The sequence below is a fragment of the Sander lucioperca genome, chromosome 6 (assembly GCF_008315115.2).
Source record: "Sander lucioperca isolate FBNREF2018 chromosome 6, SLUC_FBN_1.2, whole genome shotgun sequence".
NCBI lineage: Eukaryota > Metazoa > Chordata > Actinopteri > Perciformes > Percidae > Sander > Sander lucioperca.
In genome coordinates, this window is record NC_050178.1 from 34,624,436 (window position 1) to 34,644,221 (window position 19,786).

Genomic DNA, 19,786 nt, shown 5'->3' on the forward strand with positions numbered 1-19,786 from the left:
TACATTAGATAATGCTGCACACATAAATGAGATACCAAGTAGCATAGTATCTCTCTAGGGCTGAGAAAGGACCAATAACATGAAGCTGTGTTGATAAACTGCATACTTGGACCTGTCTGGCTCTCCTCCATGGGTCCCCTTAGATGTGGACGCACACGCACACGTACACGTACACGCACACGCACACGCACACGTACACGTACACGCACACGCACACACACCTCTCCCATGAGACTCCCACACAGAGCCCCTTGGGCTACAGCCCCCCTTTCCTATTTTCTCCCCTCTCTCTCTCCCACGATACCTGGCGTCTGAACCTCTCTCAGGGAAATCCACCTGCTTTTGATCTCTCCCCCTCTCTTTCCCTCTCTTCTTCTTTCTCCCATCTTTCTCTTTCAGCCTGTCTATCTGCACCTCGCCTCAGCTAAAGCAGGTGAATTTAAAATGGTGGAGCGCTCTTAGCCCCACGGATGAAAGAGAGCTTTAGACAAAGAACAGGGGGAGAGCTTTTTAAAATGAGAAGGCAGCGAATGAAAGGGATGGATAGAGCGCGAGAGAAGCAGAGACGGAGGGACAGAATAGAATAGCTCAGGGCTGAATGGATGGAGAGAATGATACATCAGAGGTATAGAAGGAGGGATAAGAGGGGAAATGCAGGCAGAGAGTAGGCCAATTGTGAGGAAGATCATTGAACATATAGAAGCAGAAGCAGCAAGCGATGGACAGTTACAAGTAGAGATGTTCCGATACCGATACTGGTATCTGTATCGTCTCCGATACTGCCTAAAACGCTGGTATCGGTATCGGGAAGTACTGGAGTTTATGCACCGATCCGATACCACATAATAAAGCCCTAAAGAAAATCTATGTTAAAGTAGTTTATTTATGTTCTTTTTCCGTTATAACTGACTGTCAAACTGCATAATAAAAGAAAGTTCTGTGGCATTCATTGTTTGTGTTTGTTCAGGTTTCACAAAGAGTTTAACCTGAGCCAGACTGACAACAATGATATAAATCATATCACATCCATACAGGGATAGTAGTATACAGCTGTGTATAAAATATATCAAATATCAAATCAAATATATGACGGCCGATACGCAAGTTCAGGTATCGGAATCGGTATCGAGAAGCAAAAAATGGTATCGGACCATCTCTAGTTACAAGCAAGTGGGGAGTGATGAATGACAGAAGTGAAGGGGAGAAAGAGGTTAAGACAGTTGATAGATATGATGGAAATGAGGGGAGGAAAGGTGAGGGGAAGAAAAGATGATTCCAGACAGGGTGGGAAAAAGTCCAAATTTAACATTGGATGATAAATAGACATGAGACTGAAAGGAAGGAAGTCTGAGAATCAATTAAGTGTAAAGATTTAAAAAACAAAGAACACAGTTCAATAGGTATTTATATTTTAGTATATCCTGTGTTATATCACAGTCAGTACCATTTTCCCCAATACTACTTTCACCTTTTATTTTCAGGCCCCTTCTTTTTAATCTTTCTAATACTCTTTATGATATGTACTATAAACACTCTATTGTACTGTGAAGAAGCTGTTGACAAAGTAGATGAGGAATGAGCGTGAAAGGCACTTACACAAACATCCCAAAATAAGTCAACTCTATATGCCCCTAAACTGGCTCTAGAAAAACAGCTACATTCCTTATTTCAGTGCACTTACCTAGGGAGGAGTTGACATGGAGGCGATTTAACAAAATAAAATGACCTCTTCTAACCAGTTCATTAGTTTGTTTAACACATAAAGTATTAGATATTACTAGTTCAAAGTCAGTCATTCTTTTTTTGCCACACTTAAATTTTACAACATGAGACCACCTCGTTCTGTCTCATTTTTTGCCATCATGCTTTGTCAAATAAAGCGTTGATGCAGTATGATAAATAATTTAGACTCAAGTCAGAAAAAAGGGTGACCCTGCCAACTCCCTAACCGTCTCCTCTCGTCTCCCTCTGTTTTAGCTGCCTCTCCTGTGTAAACGGCTCGTTCCCATGCCACTGGTGCAAGTACCGCCACATGTGCACCCAGAACGCCAATGACTGCTCTTTCCAGGAGGGACGTGTCAACGTCTCTGAGGTAAGAGTCACGCTGCAGTTTTGTCCATATTGCTTTCATTTTGACAACTGTCATTTTTTTTTATAGCCCTGGTGCAATTGTATGTGTATTCCACCTCGACATCCAGATTTGTTTAAAGTCTTAATGAATGTAATAAAAAAAAAAAGCTTGGTTCTTTTCTCTTACATGCAAATGCAAATTAAAGCAACATAGGCACAAATTGCACTCAGCTACACATACTGTACACCTTTACCCTTGCACATTCTGTGGCTTTCGCCTCAGGGTTTTCTCACATCACCCTGCTGTGTGTGTCTGCTGTCTGTATCTGTAATAGAGGCTCTTGGCACAGTGACAACAGCTTGTGTACTGTTCAGCAATAATTCTGTCCTGGCCCATAAGGCCATAAGCAGGCCGGGATGAATGACTGTCTATGGAAATACTGCCTTGTTCTTACATAGCCAAATGCTGCATTAGCATAAAAGCTAATATCAGTCGTGCCGAGTGGCGGCTACAGCGGGCGACATGCAAGGCATAACAAGTGTTTGTCAACTGCTGGAGTGTATACGAGGTTATTAGTGATGGACACACAGTCATTCTATGTTTTCATTGTGCTTTTCTCTTTTCTTTCACTCTGTTATACTCGCCAAACACAGTCTCGCATATATTAAGAGGCACAGAAAAATGCATTCAAATGCATATCTTCTCAATGGATTTATGGATGTAAATCCACTGCACTCCCAAATGACTGACAGTCATGCCTGTTCTGTATCTGATTGATGCCTCACACACATAAATGCACAAATGCACACACATACACACAATCCCACCCTATCTCCTTGTGTTTGTGGTCTGACTCTCCCCGTTATCTCCATGCAGATTAAAGCCGCCCTTGTTGGCTGGCCTGAATCACCAGCCTTTATTAATTGGTCAACCTTTATCCAATTACTTTCCTCTTTATCTCTTCTCTCAACTGGAGCTGTTTAGAATCCCAAACACTAGCATGCTAAACTGTGCCCATCCAAAACAACACACAGGCCCAGCCTTCACGCCTCACGGAGCTAATGTTAGCGGATTAGTGCGCCCATCTGCAAGACATGGGGAGAGCGCTGGCTAGCACACTCTGAGCTGAGAGAGGCCAGAGGGGCAACGGATGGATAAACAGGAAAGGAAGGGAAACAGGATGTGCAAGTAAACATATAAACTGTGTAGTAATATAGGTGAACGACAGGAGAGAATGGCTTTTGAATATCAGTTAAAGTGTGACATGTATTAAAGTAAGGTCTGTCTCTCTCCACATGCTAATTAATTACAGTGTTTGAGGCATTTAGATGTAATTATTTGGAAAATCTCCTGCAACACCGTGCTCTATCTATTCAGGGCTAATGTAAAAAGATATTTTTGGTGCAGTATGTTTTGAGCAAGAACAAAGAAACAGCATGACAAAGGGAGGGAGACAAATGGATGGAGAGGGAGATAAAGAGATTGAGAGAGTGGAAGAGTGAGAGAGGCAGCAGGAAGAAGGAAGGGACAGACAGGCCGGCTGACATTGGCATGTGGACAGAGAGACCTCTCGTGTCACCTCGTCTGGCCCTGAAACCACCAACCACATGCTCCACAAGAGGATCCATCATCTGCACTGTCACACACACATGCACACATGCCATAGACACACCATAGATACACAACTACTATACTTTGTGTCATGCACAAAAGTGTAAAACTGTGACATGCAGACACACGCACGCACATGCACATACACATACACATACACAGTCATTCATCATCCTTCTGCTAGCTGCCATATCCATTCGTTTTGCTCTCAATGCATCAACAAGTACAGCTCTTCCTGTAGGCTAGACTTATTCTTCCCCTCTCCCATCTCTCTCTCTCCACCCCATCCCTCACTACTTTGATGCTCATTCACCCCATTTTTTCCTCATCCTTCTTTTTCTTCACCTTGTGTGTGGATTAGAGTCAAAGAATGGAGAAAGAGGACACAAATGTGCCTCTCTTCCTTAACACTTCACTGGTAGAGTCAGAATGGTTGCCATGCTATCAGGGATGTATGTGTGCACATATGCTTGCACTTTTAATTTAGACCTTAAACGATTCTTTTTGCTGTGCTGTAGCTCAACTCTGAAGACAAATAGCGGTGTTTAACATAAGAGTGCAATCAGCTCTCCTGATAGCAGACATTTCACTCAGACCTTTGCTGCTCCCTCCCGCAGAAGAACACAGTCGACAGGATTAAATAGGACACATCTTCAGACTGTGATCAAAGGCCAAATAGAAGTTTTCACACAGGGTTGAGAGGTGGCTGCTCCTCACGTCTGACTCTGTGCGGTCTGAGTGGTGTTGTATCGAGTAGACAGAGGGAAGAGAAAATATAGGACCAGCTGTTCAAATGTCCAAGTTCTTATAAGGGACTAAGACCAAGGTTAACAGCTGAACTTTGAATGTCTGCAATTCACTTTCTTATACCAACATGATCCACCCTCTCTCTCCCCTTGCTCCACTATTTATTCTTCCATTTCTTTACAAGCATTACAAAAATGCTAAAACCTTGAAAATGAATAGTTGTAGCTCACTAAAAAAAAACATCAGTGTCCTCATTGTGGTTATAATAAACATTTGACAGTTGAACATCAATCATTTTCTCCTCTCCATCCTTAAATTCTTTTCCTCTTCAAGTGTTTCACTTTCGTCTCCAACAGTATCTGAATCTTGTGTTTCCATGGCAACCCAGTGGATTGGTGTGTTGTCGACAAGGATCCCCCCCGCTTTGTTATGTTCTCCCTCTCGCACAACCAGCACTGTCTTGTCCATCTGTAATTTGTTTGACCAAAGTACATTGTATGGGATACATTTTTTTTGTGATTGTCAGGTAAAAAATAAAATAAAAATAAGTTCAAGAAATAAGAGATCCAACAAAAAAAATATTAAATACGCCAACCAAGGAGTAAAAGTGTTGTTTGTTTTAGTGAACAGACTGTGTCAAGATAGGGAAGAAAGAAAGAAAAAGAAATGGATAGACAGAGTAAGCGGGGAGGAAGTAAATATAATGAGTGACATTTCCAAATCAAATATGCATGAATCAACAATGCCTCCAATGGCACAACAAACAAATTTTTGAATTAAGAAGCGACCGGGCGGAAAATTGCAGGAGAGGAGTAAGAGTTACAAAAAAAGCTGGAGAGAGAGAGGAAGGTTAGAGCAGGGATCTTCAACAGGGGGTCCAGGGCCCCTAGGGGGTCCTCGGAGTCAGTGCAGGGAGGCCTCCAAATTATTGTTAATTTTTGAAAGTTTTTTTCAAAAATTAAAAAGTCTTAACATGAATCCAACATATTATTAGCAAATATAAATCCCCACTGCTTACTGGCCCATATGTAAGGTAGGCACTAAGGCCATTCACAGATACAGTTCATCCTAAGCATTCATTGTGCTACATGTATGTTTAACATTAAAACATGATTTACAAAATCATGCCAACAATTGTAAGGCTATTTCAATAGCTTAATATTCCATGCAAAAAAGGTATAAAGGCTTTAGGCCGCCCTAGACCTTATTGTAGGCCCTGTTTAATATGCAACTTCATTTGATACAATATATGTAGTAGGGGGTCCCTGCTCCGTCTCTCTTTCAGTTAAGGGTTCCTTGGCTTAAAAAAAGTTGAAGACCCCTGGGCTAGAGTGAAAGAAGGAAGGCATGTCTCCATGCTGTGTTATTCCTTTGTTCATATCGTATTTTTTTTTGCCTTTTTTTAAATTAAGGAACCTGATTGCCATTTCTTCCTCCACTTTTCTCCACTTCATTCTGCTTCTCCTGCTCTCCTTTTTTCTATTTCCATAACCCTAAAGAGAAAGTGCTATTCTGAGCCAAAGCCTTGATGAGTGCCAGGCAAGGTTCAGGGTGGTTGGGCTCAGCTATGTTAAGACATGCTTACGTGTTTGTTTTGCTGCAAAGCAAGGCTTAGTCTCACTCGAGTAATCAAGGCAGCGGTTAACTTGATTGAGATTTGTGGGCTCAGACCTTTTTTTCTTTTTTCCCCTAAACTTTCTGGTTGTCACATTTTGCCATTTCCCAATTTAATTTCTCGCTCTTTCTTTGCTCCACTTCTTTTATTTGTCATTATGAGTTTTAACTTTACATACGACAGATTTTTTTTTCTCACTTACTTTTTAAACACTGCTGGTATTGTTTATTTTGGGTTAGATCCAGACTGAGGAAAATGATGGGCATCCCGTACAAAATATTGATTTGCATTTATGTTTAAATACCCCTTTTTGTCAGGATGTAGCCGTTATAAACATTTTGCTGTCCTGAACTTTATTTTAAATGTATTCTATTTCTGTACATCTATTCAGTCATAGTAGCTTCCTCATCAGTGTCCTCCATGTCTGTGTGCCGTGGAATGTGTGCCTCCAGTGATGAATTTTTCACTCTTTTATAAATTCAACACCTTCCACTCCTCGTCGTCCTTCTGTCCCCTCTCTGCATGGTTGCACGATGAGTTAAACAATGTCACCCTCCCACTAATTCCCTTCTCGCTCTTCCACCGTCTTCCTCCTCCTTTCTCCTACTTGTGTAGTTGTGTGAATTAACACTTTTAAAGCAATAGTTTGACGTTTTGGGAAATACGCTTATTCGTTTTCTTGCTGAGAGTTAGGGATAGAACGTGGTAATTAGTGAGCTTCAGATGTGCTCGTAGGTGGATTGTGTTGCCTTTGAACAGACCCAGGCTAGCTGTTTCCTCCTGTTATTTGTGCTAAGCTAACTAGTTGCTTGCTGTAGCTTCATATTTACCAAACAGAAATGAGATTGGTATCAATTCTCTCATCTAACTTTTGGCAAAAAGCAAATAATGGTGAACCATTCTTTTTTTTTTTATACACTTTAACATCCATATAACCTTCAGGCACACAGTACAGATAAGCATGTATGTGTATCAAAGCATCACTGCAGTTGTGCTGGTAGACACACTCATGTATTCACACTCAAGCTCCACTGTCTGTTGCCAATTACTCAAATGTAATGTAAGTGTATGACACATTGTCCCTAGACGCTGAATTAATAAGTGAAGCTCGATATAGGCTACACTCGGAGCAAAGCATAACAATACGCATGAATACATTTTCTCAAGCGCTGTCTTTCTCTCACACCCTTAACCAAGCACATACACATACACTTACAGCACAGCATACAGCCTACCCACAAATTCTTAAATAGTCACAGAAACACATGCTTACTCTTCCTTTCTCTCCCACACTCACATTCACACACACACTCTCACACACACACACACACACACACACACTCTCTCTCTCTCTCTCTCTCTCTCTCTCTCTCTCTCTCTCTCTCCCTCCCTTCCTCTCCCTCCATGGCTGAAAGGGTTATTTGTGATGGAGGTGTGAAGGCCCCGGTCTGTGACATTCTGGCACACTGTGTTTACCCTGGCTGGTACTGAGCAGACACTGAGCAGAATACGCACACATACACACACACACACACACACACACACACACACACACTCCAGAGATTGTAGGTCAAGGCCGCTTGAGGGGCCGCGCTGCGTGCACGGATATATGCTTGTGTTTGTCTATATACTGCTTTAGCGTGTGTGTGTGTGTGTGTGTGTGTGTGTGTGTGTGTGTGTGTGACTGTCACTGGTTCTTATCAGGACAAAGCACAACCAGCAGCAAAGGGGTGAGGGGGAGGGTGGAGAGGGCGAGTGGTTGAATAATATCCACCCATTTCTTTTTTTCTCCTTCCCTCTCTACCTCCTGGTGTCTTTATCGGTTAGTAATAGTCTACTCACCCCATCATCACCCTTTATTTTTTCCTCCCTTTTTTTCCCACATAGTGCCTTCACCCAAATCATGTTCCTGCTGATCTGTCGCCTTTTTCTGCCCACTGTCACAATCCACAGACTCCATTCTTGTCCATCTGTCTTTCTCTCTTCCACCATCTTTCTCTCTTCATCTTTTCTCTCCGTGCCTCGTCGACCACCATACACGACTTGCTCGTTTGATCTTCTTTTCTATCTTTTAGTCAATTTATTTCCTCTCCGCCTAAATGCATTATGTAGCTCATGCTGTAGCTGGGCACACATAAACACAAGCACAAACACATCTATGTGGAACACATGTTTCTGCCTAATATTAAAAGGGCACATGCCTAAGCCATATTTAATATAAACAATGTTGGAAAGAGGGAACATATAAATGAGGAAATGGGTGGAGGTGGGATGCAATATCCCCCATGCAGTTCTCCGAAACAATGCAGTCTTTCCAGTGTTTCATTTATTTCACGAGGACAAACCAAAGACAGACAGAGGTGCTGTAATTGAGACCAGATGTCAACAGAGAGAGAAGGGAAGAAAAAAAGTAAAGAAAGAAACAAGAAAGACAAGGGCAGGGAGGCAACCCTGGCAGTAAGAAGCGGCAGATTACGGCCAGAGTGACGCAGTTTATTTTCCAAATGCACTCCAAGGTTGAAAGGAAGGGAGGGAGAGAGAGAAATTGAGGGAACATGGACAGGAAGTGGAGGCGACAGGGTGAAGTAACCACATGCCTTCTTTGCCAGATGGAACTTAGTCGGGCCATGATCGTCCAGCGTTCAACCCTTGGTTTGATAGAGGTGCACCTCCTTTAGCTACTTCTGACAACCATCCCCCACTTGTCCAAGAGTCACTAATCACATTTCCACCTTGGGGAAATCAAAGTGGGATTGTATCAGGTGTTTTGGCAAACTCTCTTGTACATCCCTCTAATTTGTTCGTAGAGAACAATGGAGTGAATTGAGGAAGTGTAAGCGTTTTTAGTTTTTTTTGAGTAGTGGTAATGTAATTCAGCCCCTCAGTCACGCTCTGCTCCTGCGTGTGTGTACTTCCCACACAATCATACTGTTTGTATCAGGGAAAGGAAAAGGCAGGAAATATTTGAATGTTGTCCCTTGTGTGCACTCACACACAGATGTGTTCGGATGCATGCAGATGTTTCATCTCTCCTTCTCTCGGTGGCTATTTTTAGCCTCACTGTCCCACAGCTTATACAGCTCTTCCCATGTTTTTTTCAGAAGCTTTCCCTAAAATTCCCTCACTTACAGTTGAAGCATCCTTGCATCGTGCATCAATCCGTTACCAACAGAAGGCAGGGAGGGTGGCTGGGAGACCCTGTGGAGAGGTCAGCCTGTCATACCCTAAGAAGTGTGCTTAGTGGACAACTACAAAAGGACGGCACGGTTATATTTATGGAAGAGGGTGGAGTTTAGCAAATGCAGCTTGCTTTCAGTGTTAAGTTTATGCAGATTCGAAGGACGCTTTCTTGGTCTAATTAGTTTAAAAGTGTTAATCTATTTATGACATTGAGAAAATGTGAAGCAGTTGAGCTCAGCACAGGCAAACGCAAAGTGTTGGGGGCAACATTGCTGCTAGGTTATTCTCTCCTTGATGTAATCCTATGCCACCCGGCAAGGCCCACTGATGCAGTGAGTATCACCCCAGCTTTGCCAACATGCTGGCTGCAGCGATGAATACAAGATCAGCGAAAGCTTAATGAAGAGCTAACCCAAAGCAAAGATTTACAAAGCACACAGGCCCACACAGGAATATGTTGACATGATAGATGCACAGAGGTTTGTGGGCCATGCCGTGTTTTAGTGTTTGTGTCTTTGCGAGCGTTTATTTATTCAGGCTGTATTAAATCTTCATTTTCGCAGCTCTCACAGTCAGCCAAGCTAATGGTGAACACAGATTAATATTGCATTTTCGCCATCAACCCTTGTGTGTGTCAGAGAGAGGAAGAGATTTCAGAAGTTGGAGACAGATGAATAATACTGCAAAGTGAGCTGAAGGAAAACCAAACTCAAAAGTGCAGGCAGAGCAGAGACGGAGAGAGTGTGTGATTGAGAAACAGCGACCGCCTGCTGGGATGGAGAGAAAGAGGGGAAGGTGGTGGGGGGGAGGGACAGGACCTACACCTTGCTGTGTCGTCCAATCTCACAATAGCAGCTAACTGTCTCTGTCATGTTGGGCTTTTTTTTTTAGTAAAGTGGCCTGCACTGATTTTTATTCCATCGTCCATTTAACTGACACAATTGCACTCCCAGGGAAAGCCAAGATGGTCAGCGATTCACTGCATGCCAGCTTTGGAGACTTGGAGATGGACACAGGTGCCAGTGGAGAGCTGTGTATTACCGGGTTTTCATATAGTCTGAATTCAGTGCCATAAAGACCGTAAAATGGGTTTATTTTTACCACCACATGACGGCTTAGCATTATATTAAAATGCAAAGTACCTCACAGATCCAGAAAGAAAACCATTTTTTTTTTAGCCTATTTGCCTCCTGGTGGCTGACGGCCATTGTTACTTCCTGCAGACGAGACACTAAAGCTGGGTTGTTGACTTGGCCTTTCTCTGCCGGAAAATGCATTGGGTTGTATGGTTTCACCTAAAAATAAGCCTGGCAATAGTTTTATTCACTGATATTGCATCATACAACTTGTACTTTGAGTACATTTTCACACGTAATTTTATGTTGCCAGTTTATGTATCATAGCTTTGTTTAGGTACATCTTGTCAGAAGTAGGTTATTTAGTTACGAGCAGTGTCTTAAACAGACTGTGAAGTGTGAATGAAGCATTATGTGCTTAGCACAGTGGGGTAGATTGTGGCACAGGTCATTGTTTGTGACCTGGAGAAACTGAAACTTCTGTGCTATTGTTTGTTTTCTCAGTTACACAAATCTGTGGTTCTGGGCTCATTCATCTGGTTTATGTTCTTTTTCTGAAGGAATACTGCAGCAAAATGTTCACAGTTCACAGAGCTCCCCACAGGGCAGAGCAGAGGAGGTCTGTCGAGATTCGCTGGATGACGCGAAATGCGTCATGGAGGTCCGCCGAAATGCCTTGTTTCGCGTCATCCTGTGGCTCTCAGCAGACCTCCGCTTCTCCGTGCATTGGCGCCACAGAGGGAAGCCAAACACCGTTCATCTAAACACACTGCCCACCTAAACATGGCAAAGAGCTGAATAAAAAAAAATGGCAAAGTAACCCTTTAATTGTAAAGCAAAGCTGCATACTAAATGTGAGTTTAGATCATTTTGGTGTGTGTCCACTTTTTGATTACAAAATTCACAGTTTTAGTGAATCTTAGTGCTGAAACACTGTGTGTAGAGAAGAACCATCAGCAGCACACAGGAGAGTGAATCTACCTCTGAAATCAAGGTTTGTCTTTGAAAAGCTGAAAAGCACAAGGTTTGATCGCTGCTGACATATCTGGGTTAGAATGATAACAGGGTGCCAAGAGCGCCCTCCCCCCCCATGCATGAGGAGAAAAAAGAAGACCCTCTGAAAAAAATATCCTGCTTTTCATTGTTTTATAGCATACTATGCCGTCTATGTCGAGGGGATAAAGTGTGTAGGTTTGGCAGCTTGCTTGTATGTCAAGGATAAGGGATTAGGAGATGAAATCAAGATGTATGTGTGCCTGGTGGTACATTAAAGCACAGAGAGTGTATGTATGTATGTATGTATAGAAGGAACATATATGTAGGTAGATTCAGTCGAGCTCTTGCTCTGTGAGACTTTGATAATCCACGTTGAATAACATTCATGTCACACCTTCCGCTGCATCTCGCTTTAATTCAGACCTTCCTTTCTGTGCTCCCTCGTTCCTCTGCACACACTTTTCCCATTTACTCCTCATCTCTCTCTCTCTCTCTCTCTCTCTCTCTCTCTCTCTCTCTCTCTGTCTCTCTGTCTCTCTCCATCTCTTCAACGTGCATCACCACTCTGCTAGGAAACGAAGGACGTGGGCGGACAATCTCACAGTCCCTTTCAAGGTTCAAAGTCCCTTTTCTTCTCCGCTTCCATCGCCCCTGCACTGTTCTACATGTTGCTGCCTTATTAAGTTGTCGCCCCCCCCCCCTCTCTCTCTCTCTCTCTCCCCCACCCTACCTCTCTCTCTCCCTCACTGGTTGGTGTCTGGTTGGTCACAGAACATCTTTCTGGTTTCTGCCTGCTAATGAGCCTGCCTCAACCTTGCATGCACATACACACACAATTTGTCTCACACACATGCTTCCATATATGTACCACACCCTGCAGCTTGTGTAGATATCACTTTTTATAGTAATTGCACACTTGTATACTGTTTTACATAAAATGATGTATGTACAATAGCTTGTAGATTTTAACCTATATTTTACATAGACACACCTACATACACTCCTTCTAATCTCTATTACCACTGATCTAATGGGTAGGCTTTTGTGTCTCGTTCCTCTCCTCTCTGTGGCTGGTGCGAGTCCCAAAGAAGTACACACAAACACATGCTGAAACAAACGCGTGGCTGTTGGCCAGCTGGTACATGGAAGAGGAGGGAATATGTGGTCCTAGCTTTGACATTGTGATGTATGACATGCCATGACGTGATATAACATTGCTTATATTAATTGAGAAATGATTTGGAAGCAGACTTCCATTGACGATATGGTTGAAAATAAAAAATGTCCACCTCATGTACTTTATCACAATATATGCTATTTTTCTGATTCTTCTCATCTAAAACCATTTTTTGTCTATTTTAGTTAAAAAAAACAGCTTAATTATGGAAAATTATGAAACATTTAAATAGATGGAACAAATGTAGGGTGTAATAAGACTCATGGTCTTGAACTGTAAAAAAACAAAAACACTTTTGCACTGTGAAAGCATTTCTAAAATCATTTCAGTATTTTACAATGAATGTCTATTTTGTGGCAACCCATCAAAAACTCAAATAATTTGTCATTGATGCCATCATATTTAGTAGCATAGTAACTTTTTCAAATTACTACACGACACTGTCTGAATTCGCGATCATCTTATCGCACACTTAAGCTTTGGTTTTTCTTCCTGCTCTCTTTGTATGTTTTTACATTCCTATCCAAAAGGATGCACAAATGGCTGGTGGAAGGAGAAAAACTCCTTTTTGGTTTGTGTGTTTACAGTGGGGCAAAAAAGTATTTAGTCAGCCACCAATTGTGCAAGTTCTCCCACTTAAAAAGATGAGAGGCCTGTAATTTTCATCATAGGTACACTTCAACTATGAGAGACAAAATGAGAAGAAAAAATCCAGAAAATCACATTGTAGGATTTTTAATGAATTTATTGGTAAATTCCTCAGTAAAATTTCTGGCTCTCACAGACCTGTAACTTCTTCTTTAAGAGGCTCCTCTGTCCTCCACTCGTTACCTGTATTAATGGTACGTGTTTGAACTTGTTATCAGTATAAAAGCCCCCTGTCCACAACCTCAAACAGTCACACTCCAAACTCCACTATGGCCAAGACCAAAGAGCTGTCAAAGGATACCAGAAACAAAATTGTAGACCTGCACCAGGCTGGGAAGACTGAATCTGCAATAGGTAAGCAGCTTGGCGTGAAGAAATCAACTGTGGGAGCAATTATAAGAAAATGGAAGACATACAAGACCACTGATAATCTCCCTCGATCCGGGGCTCCACGCAAGATCTCACCCCGTGGGGTCAAAATGATCACAAGAACGATGAGCAAAAATCCCAGAACCACACGGGGGGACCTAGTGAATGACCTGCAGAGAGCTGGGACCAAAGTAACAAAGGCTACCATCAGTAACACACTACGCCGCCAGAGACTCAATTCCTGCAGTGCCAGACATGTCCCCCTGCTTAAGCCAGTACATGTCCAGGCCCGTCTGAGGTTTGCTAGAGAGCATTTGAATGATCCAGAAGAGGATTGGGAGAATGTCATATGGTCAGATGAAACCAAAATAGAACTTTTTGGTAAAAACTCAACTCGTCGTGTTTGGAGGAGAAAGAATGCTGAGTTGCATCCAAAGAACACCATACCTACTGTGAAGCATGGGGGTGGAAACATCATGCTTTGGGGCTGTTTTTGTGCAAAGGGACCAGGACGACTGATCCCTGTAAAGGAAAGAGTGAATGGGGCCATGTATCGTGAGATTTTGAATGAAAACCTCCTTCCATCAGCAAGGACATTGAAGATGACACGTGGCTGGGTCTGTCAGCATGACAATGATCCCAAACACACCGCCCGGGCAACAAAGGAGTGGCTTCGTAAGAAGCATTTCAAGGTCCTGGAGTGGTCTAGCCAGTCTCCAGATCTCAACCCCATAGAAAATCTTTGGAGGGAGTTGAAAGTCTGTGTTGCTCAGCGACAGCCCCAAAACATCACTGCTCTAGAGGAGATCTGCATGGAGGAATGGGCCAAAATACCAGCAACAGTGTGTGAAAACCTCGTGAAGACTTACAGAAAACGTTTGACCTCTGTCATTGCCAATAAAGGGTATATAACAAAGTATTGAGATGAACTTTTGTTATTGATCAAATACTTATTTTCCACCATAATTTGCAAATAAATTCATTAAAAATCCTACAATGTGATTTTCTGGATTTTTTTTCTTCTCATTTTGTCTCTCATAGTTGAAGTGTACCTATGATGAAAATTACAGGCCTCTCATCTTTTTAAGTGGGAGAACTTGCACAATTGGTGGCTGACTAAATACTTTTTTGCCCCACTGTATATGTGTTTTTCCGGTGGCCAGAAAGCAGCACAATTGTGATGCAAAAACAGTTTAATTGTATTTTATATGATTATCATATTGTTTTTTTTTACCCACTATTATTTATTAGTTCACTGGAAGTCATTACAAAGGTTAGAGGCTTCATTACCACTGGAGTTTCACACAGCCAAAAGACACCATGTCATGTACGTTACTTTGGATAAAAGGATCCACCAAATGCCACATATTGTAATATAATATTAATGTATAGTGGGTTACAACAAGGAGTAGATGGGGCTCTTTAGTTCAAGGTTACAGACGGCTCTTTGGTTTCCTACGTGAGACCTCTGTCACAAGGCCTGGGGGCATGTCGACAGGCATTCAACACTCTTCATATACCCCTTTGTTAGACCCCTGTGTGACACACTCACACACAGACACACACACACACACACACACACACACACACACACACACACACACACACAAACAAACGCACACACTGTCCCTCTTATTTGTACCAGTGTGCCCCCCTCGCTCCTCTGTGGCCACCCATGCCATCTCATCTCTCCCTTGGGCTCCCCGTATCGCTTTACTTTATTATTTAGTGTGTTATTTTTTCTTCTCCCTGATCTGTAGTCCCCCCATCACAGAGGCAGCTAATTAATTATAGATGGACTTGAAGAGGAGGGGGGGGGCTTAAAAACGTCCAGACACCCGACTCATTACATATGTGCAGTGTTTTTGGAGACTTATTAATTTATATCTTGTCAGGCTACGTCAAGGCCTTCAGAACTCTTTTGGCTTTTTAATTCATTTATTTATTTATATAGCATCCCGTACTTGCTTTTCGTCTTCATCCTCCAATCCCTCGCACCCCCTCCACCCAACCCCATCTACAGTATGTCTTGATTCTAATCGCTCACCTGCTACATATCTGCATACACACACACGCACACCAGCCTGTCGACTGTCTCATTATCAGCTCTTGGCGAATGTTAAAAGGTGTTTTGCTCATTTGCGGGTATAGATTATCTCATCTGCCCGCTAAACACTTGTTTTATTAATTCTTTTCTTATACTTTTTCACCATTTGGTGGGGAACGAGTTGGTGCAGTACACATCAGAGTGCATTGAAAATGAAGGAAGGCATATTTTAGAACAGGCTTGACCTAGAATGGCAGCTGCTCTGCTTTGAGAAAGCTCATGGCGACAATCAATCAAAACTGGCATCTGGGTGTCGGCACTAAGATGTAAAGAAATAGGCCAAGCATTGTAAGAATACTTTTGTTAGGAATAATGGTTTGGCTGATTTTTGTCTCTAGAAAATATTTCCTCTTCTGTATGCATAACATTTTCACTGACGTAATGTATACAATACATCTTAATAATCTACATAATTATATATGCCTTTACTGTTAACAAATGGGAAACGCGTCACTAGCCTTAGGCAGCAAAGCTAACAGCGGCCTTTGAGGGAAAACAAACATGGAGACGTAAGGAAAGCCCTCTGGGTACTTGGCTTTGAACAGTAGTTGGAGACTTGGACGTCTGCCATCATAAACACACACTTTGTAACATATACACACTTATTCGCATATTCAAAAACACAGTTACAAATACACACCTTTACAGCCCAATCCAAGCAGGGTGTGAGAGCTTATTTCACAGTAAATTATGAGTGTTTGTTTGTGTGCTAAGAAACAAAGAATTTTAAATTTGACAATGGCAGTCAGTTTTCTGCTACAGTATCCTCATCTGTTGGTGTTAAAATGCTTATGAAGATGTCAGAATGCAAAGACTGATCAAAATCTCATAATAGAGCAGATGTTTTCGTGCCGTGTTCTAGTGCGGAGAAGCCATCTGTGGCGTGCATTCCTTCACGCATCATTTCCAGTTCACGCACACATGTACCCCCTTTACTATAAAAGGCTCATACTGGTTATAGGAGACAAAGTGAACCTTATAATGAAGCAAGCCGCTGTTCTGTGCAAAAATCTGTCTGTTAAATCGCTATTGGACATTTAACTAATGAATAAATAAACTAACCTTAACCCAGCTCACTTAATACCTGCAACCATCCCTGAACCATTTACGGCACACACCCCTATCCCACCGATGTAGTACGTACACATTAGGGGTGGAACAGTACACAGAAGTCATGGTTCGGTTCATACCTCAGTTCAGACATCACGGTTTGGTTGGGTACAATGGTATTATATATATATAACATTACCTGATTAGTGCAACGTTATCACAACGTCTCCCTGCCATTTTTCACCGCAGAAAGCTGCTCTCTGCCTGGCTAAAGCTAATATAGTTAGCCTGAAGAAACAAGGCGTCTGTCCCAACTAACGTTATGGTTCGGAGCAGCGACGCTGGAAACGTAACACTAATCTACAACAGCAGTCTGTCTAATATAACGTAATTTACTCTGATTTAAGTGTTCTTGGATACAGTTTGTGGCTTGTTCTCTGAGTGATGGCGTCGGATATGCGTTAGCATGTTAGATGTATTTCAACTCACATACCCAACAACTGCTGAACAACGCCGACACACAGTCCTCGTCTTATCCACCACTCTCTCGCCTGTACTGTAACAGACTGGGAAACCAAAGTTTACCCAAACTTGCGATCTTAAAGAGGCCGGCGGGTCCTCTAAAGGTCGAGACCCACCGACCAGACGGCCGACCCTCGGCAGAAAAGGCAGTTGGACTGATCAGTCTCCCCGAGTTGGTCAAAAAAGTGCCTCGGAACACACCAAAGCGATGAGGCGTAATACGTCTCCATAACAGCAGGCGGCGCTAATCTGTATTGTTGCCCAAAAAATGAAAACCGGCAGCTGATTGGACGAACGTGTCACGTGGGTCTGGTTTCTCTGGAAATTCAAAGACCGACTGTCATGGCGGCTTGTTCAGAATACGATCTCAAATTTTACTAAAATAGTTCACCGAAACGTGTTTCTGAAAACATTTTAAGCGAGAAATAGGCCATGCAGTTGCTGAATCTGTCTTCATTTCAGATCAACAAAGGTCAGTTTAAAAGATTTTCGTCAGATTTTGAGAGACTCTAGTCACGCTCATTCCGCTCCCCGTTTCCGGGTTGGCACTCTACCAATCAGATGGGTCATTTGAGTCTGACTGCCGGCAGTGCCCGCCCCGCCGATTATACATGTCAAATCGGCCAAAATGAAGGCCGACGGCCCATTGGACGGACGACGGCACGGAACACACCGAACAGACTCGAGTCACTGACCTCGCCAGACTGTCCGACGGCCGATTATCGGCTTTTTGTGTCTGGACCTTAACTCGCCATTCTAGTCCTTAGTGCTGCTATCTGACTCACTGCTTCAGAGCTAAGGCGGGGCTACAGATTAGGTGTCCCTAAAGAACCCGCGTATCTAACAGTAGTTCCCCATTACATTAGTTCCGCATTACATTAGTTAATTTGCATGCAAGTTTTATTTATTTTTATACTGTGTATTCTCCGTGTAAATTCATGCACCGAACCGTGACGCCTGTACCATTTTGGTTCAATACGAATACATGTACCGTTCCACCCCTAGTACACATACATACACGTTTCAAAAAACACCTTTTTCTAAACTACACACACATACAGTACACACTACCCTCTCTTCCTCCCTTGTTGGTCCTCCTGAAGTGTCACATCTGGCCAAGAAAACCACAGCATCCGTCTTCACAGATGAAGTGAAAGCTGAGAAGTCAGGAAAAGGGGAGAGAAAGAGAAAAAAAAAAACATCTCTTCCAACTTCAAACGAATCCCCCTGGTGAAATATTGTTTCAGTGTACTCTGCACTTTGTAGCCCTAATGCCGGCTTTGAACTGTTTTGGCACCTGTCACAAATACTGATGAAATAGTTTCTCTCTGCAGAGAACTTTTCTCTATATTCTTCTCGCCTTCCCTCAATATCCTCTTTTTCCTCCTTCCTACCTCCATCTCTCTCCCAGAACCACTTTCTATTCTGTCTGGGACTCAGCGTGATCTTGTATTTGAAGAACTAGGGGCTTCTTGCACTGGGATTCCTGAACTCTTGCAACGTTGCACCAATGAATCCCAGCACTGGTTCACTTGCTATTGGCTTGCATTGCAATTATAGTTTTCTGTTTTCCTGGTATGGTAACTGTAAAGAGCAACTTATACTTACACATTGCACTGTATTTAACCCATTTATTTACTGAGATATTCCTTGAGATGACAATACATGGGACTGAATGAAGGAAATGGATGCTATAAGGACTGCCAGAGAAAATGACAATCAGACGGCTGAGCTGACACAAAGTCAATAGGCGGATGAATAAAACATTGGTTAGCTGCAGCTTGCGCCAGAGGCTATGCTAGCTTCTGATACACCGGCGTCTACAAGTTAGATTTAGCAGCAGGATGTTCAAAACCTTTTTTGACGATGCAAGGCCACAGCTTTTGACATGAGCGTCATTTTTACTGAGGCAGGACTTCAAAAGCCACAAGTGCAAATCAATCTCTGCTTTTTTCTCTGTCATTCTCTCGCTCTCTCTCTCTCTCTCTCTCTCCATCTCTGGCCCTCTCCATCAAGCGTAGTCTGAGGCTCCGGGCTGTTAATTAAGTAGGATGTTGTCGGGGGGCTGGGGTACGTGGTTTTGACTGTAGGATGGATGGAGGGGATGGGTAAAGAGAAGAAAAGGTGCAGAGGGATCCAGGCATTCCTCTTAAATGTCTTCTCTTGTCTTTTCTTTTGATCCTTCCTTTCTTGAGTCTTTCCATTTCTTTTTACTCGCGTCAACAGCAGACTTCTCCGTTTCACTTTGCTCTGTTCCCAATTTAACTTGCATCATCTGCTTTTTCCTCCACTTTTCTTTCCCTTTCTGTCATATTCTTTTCACTTCTCTCTCTCCACTCCCTTCACTTCTTCCCTCTTTCTCCAACCATCCCTCAATTCCCCCTCCTTCTTCCCTTCATTCTCTGCCTCTTACTCCCTCGATTATTTCCTACCTCACTTCTTCCTTCTGAGCCATCCATTTTTTCTCCCCTTCCCCTATCCACGTTCCTCATGGTTGATTATACACCAGGTCTTCTGTAGCCCGCTTCCTCCTCCTATAGTATTCCCTTCTCTCATTATGTGTTGTGCATGTGTTTGTGTGTGATCAGACACACAAGGCCAGGGCTAAGCAGCCTAA

At 42.7% G+C, this 19,786-nt stretch overlaps 1 protein-coding gene across 5 annotated transcripts in view; it reads left to right on the forward strand.

Annotated features, from left to right (window-relative positions):
* Positions 1-19,786, forward strand: part of LOC116034163 (plexin-A1) — a 218,965-nt gene that overhangs the window by 132,904 nt on the left and 66,275 nt on the right. For 4 of the 5 annotated variants that reach the window (XM_031276718.2, XM_031276723.2, XM_031276724.2 and 1 more), the window contains exon 9: positions 1,978-2,092. In XM_031276718.2, coding sequence (XP_031132578.1) covers positions 1,978-2,092 — 115 coding nt within the window. Of the gene's footprint in view, positions 1-1,977; positions 2,093-10,860; positions 11,090-19,786 lie in introns of those variants that run through there. The other variant, XM_031276740.2, reaches the window with a different exon arrangement.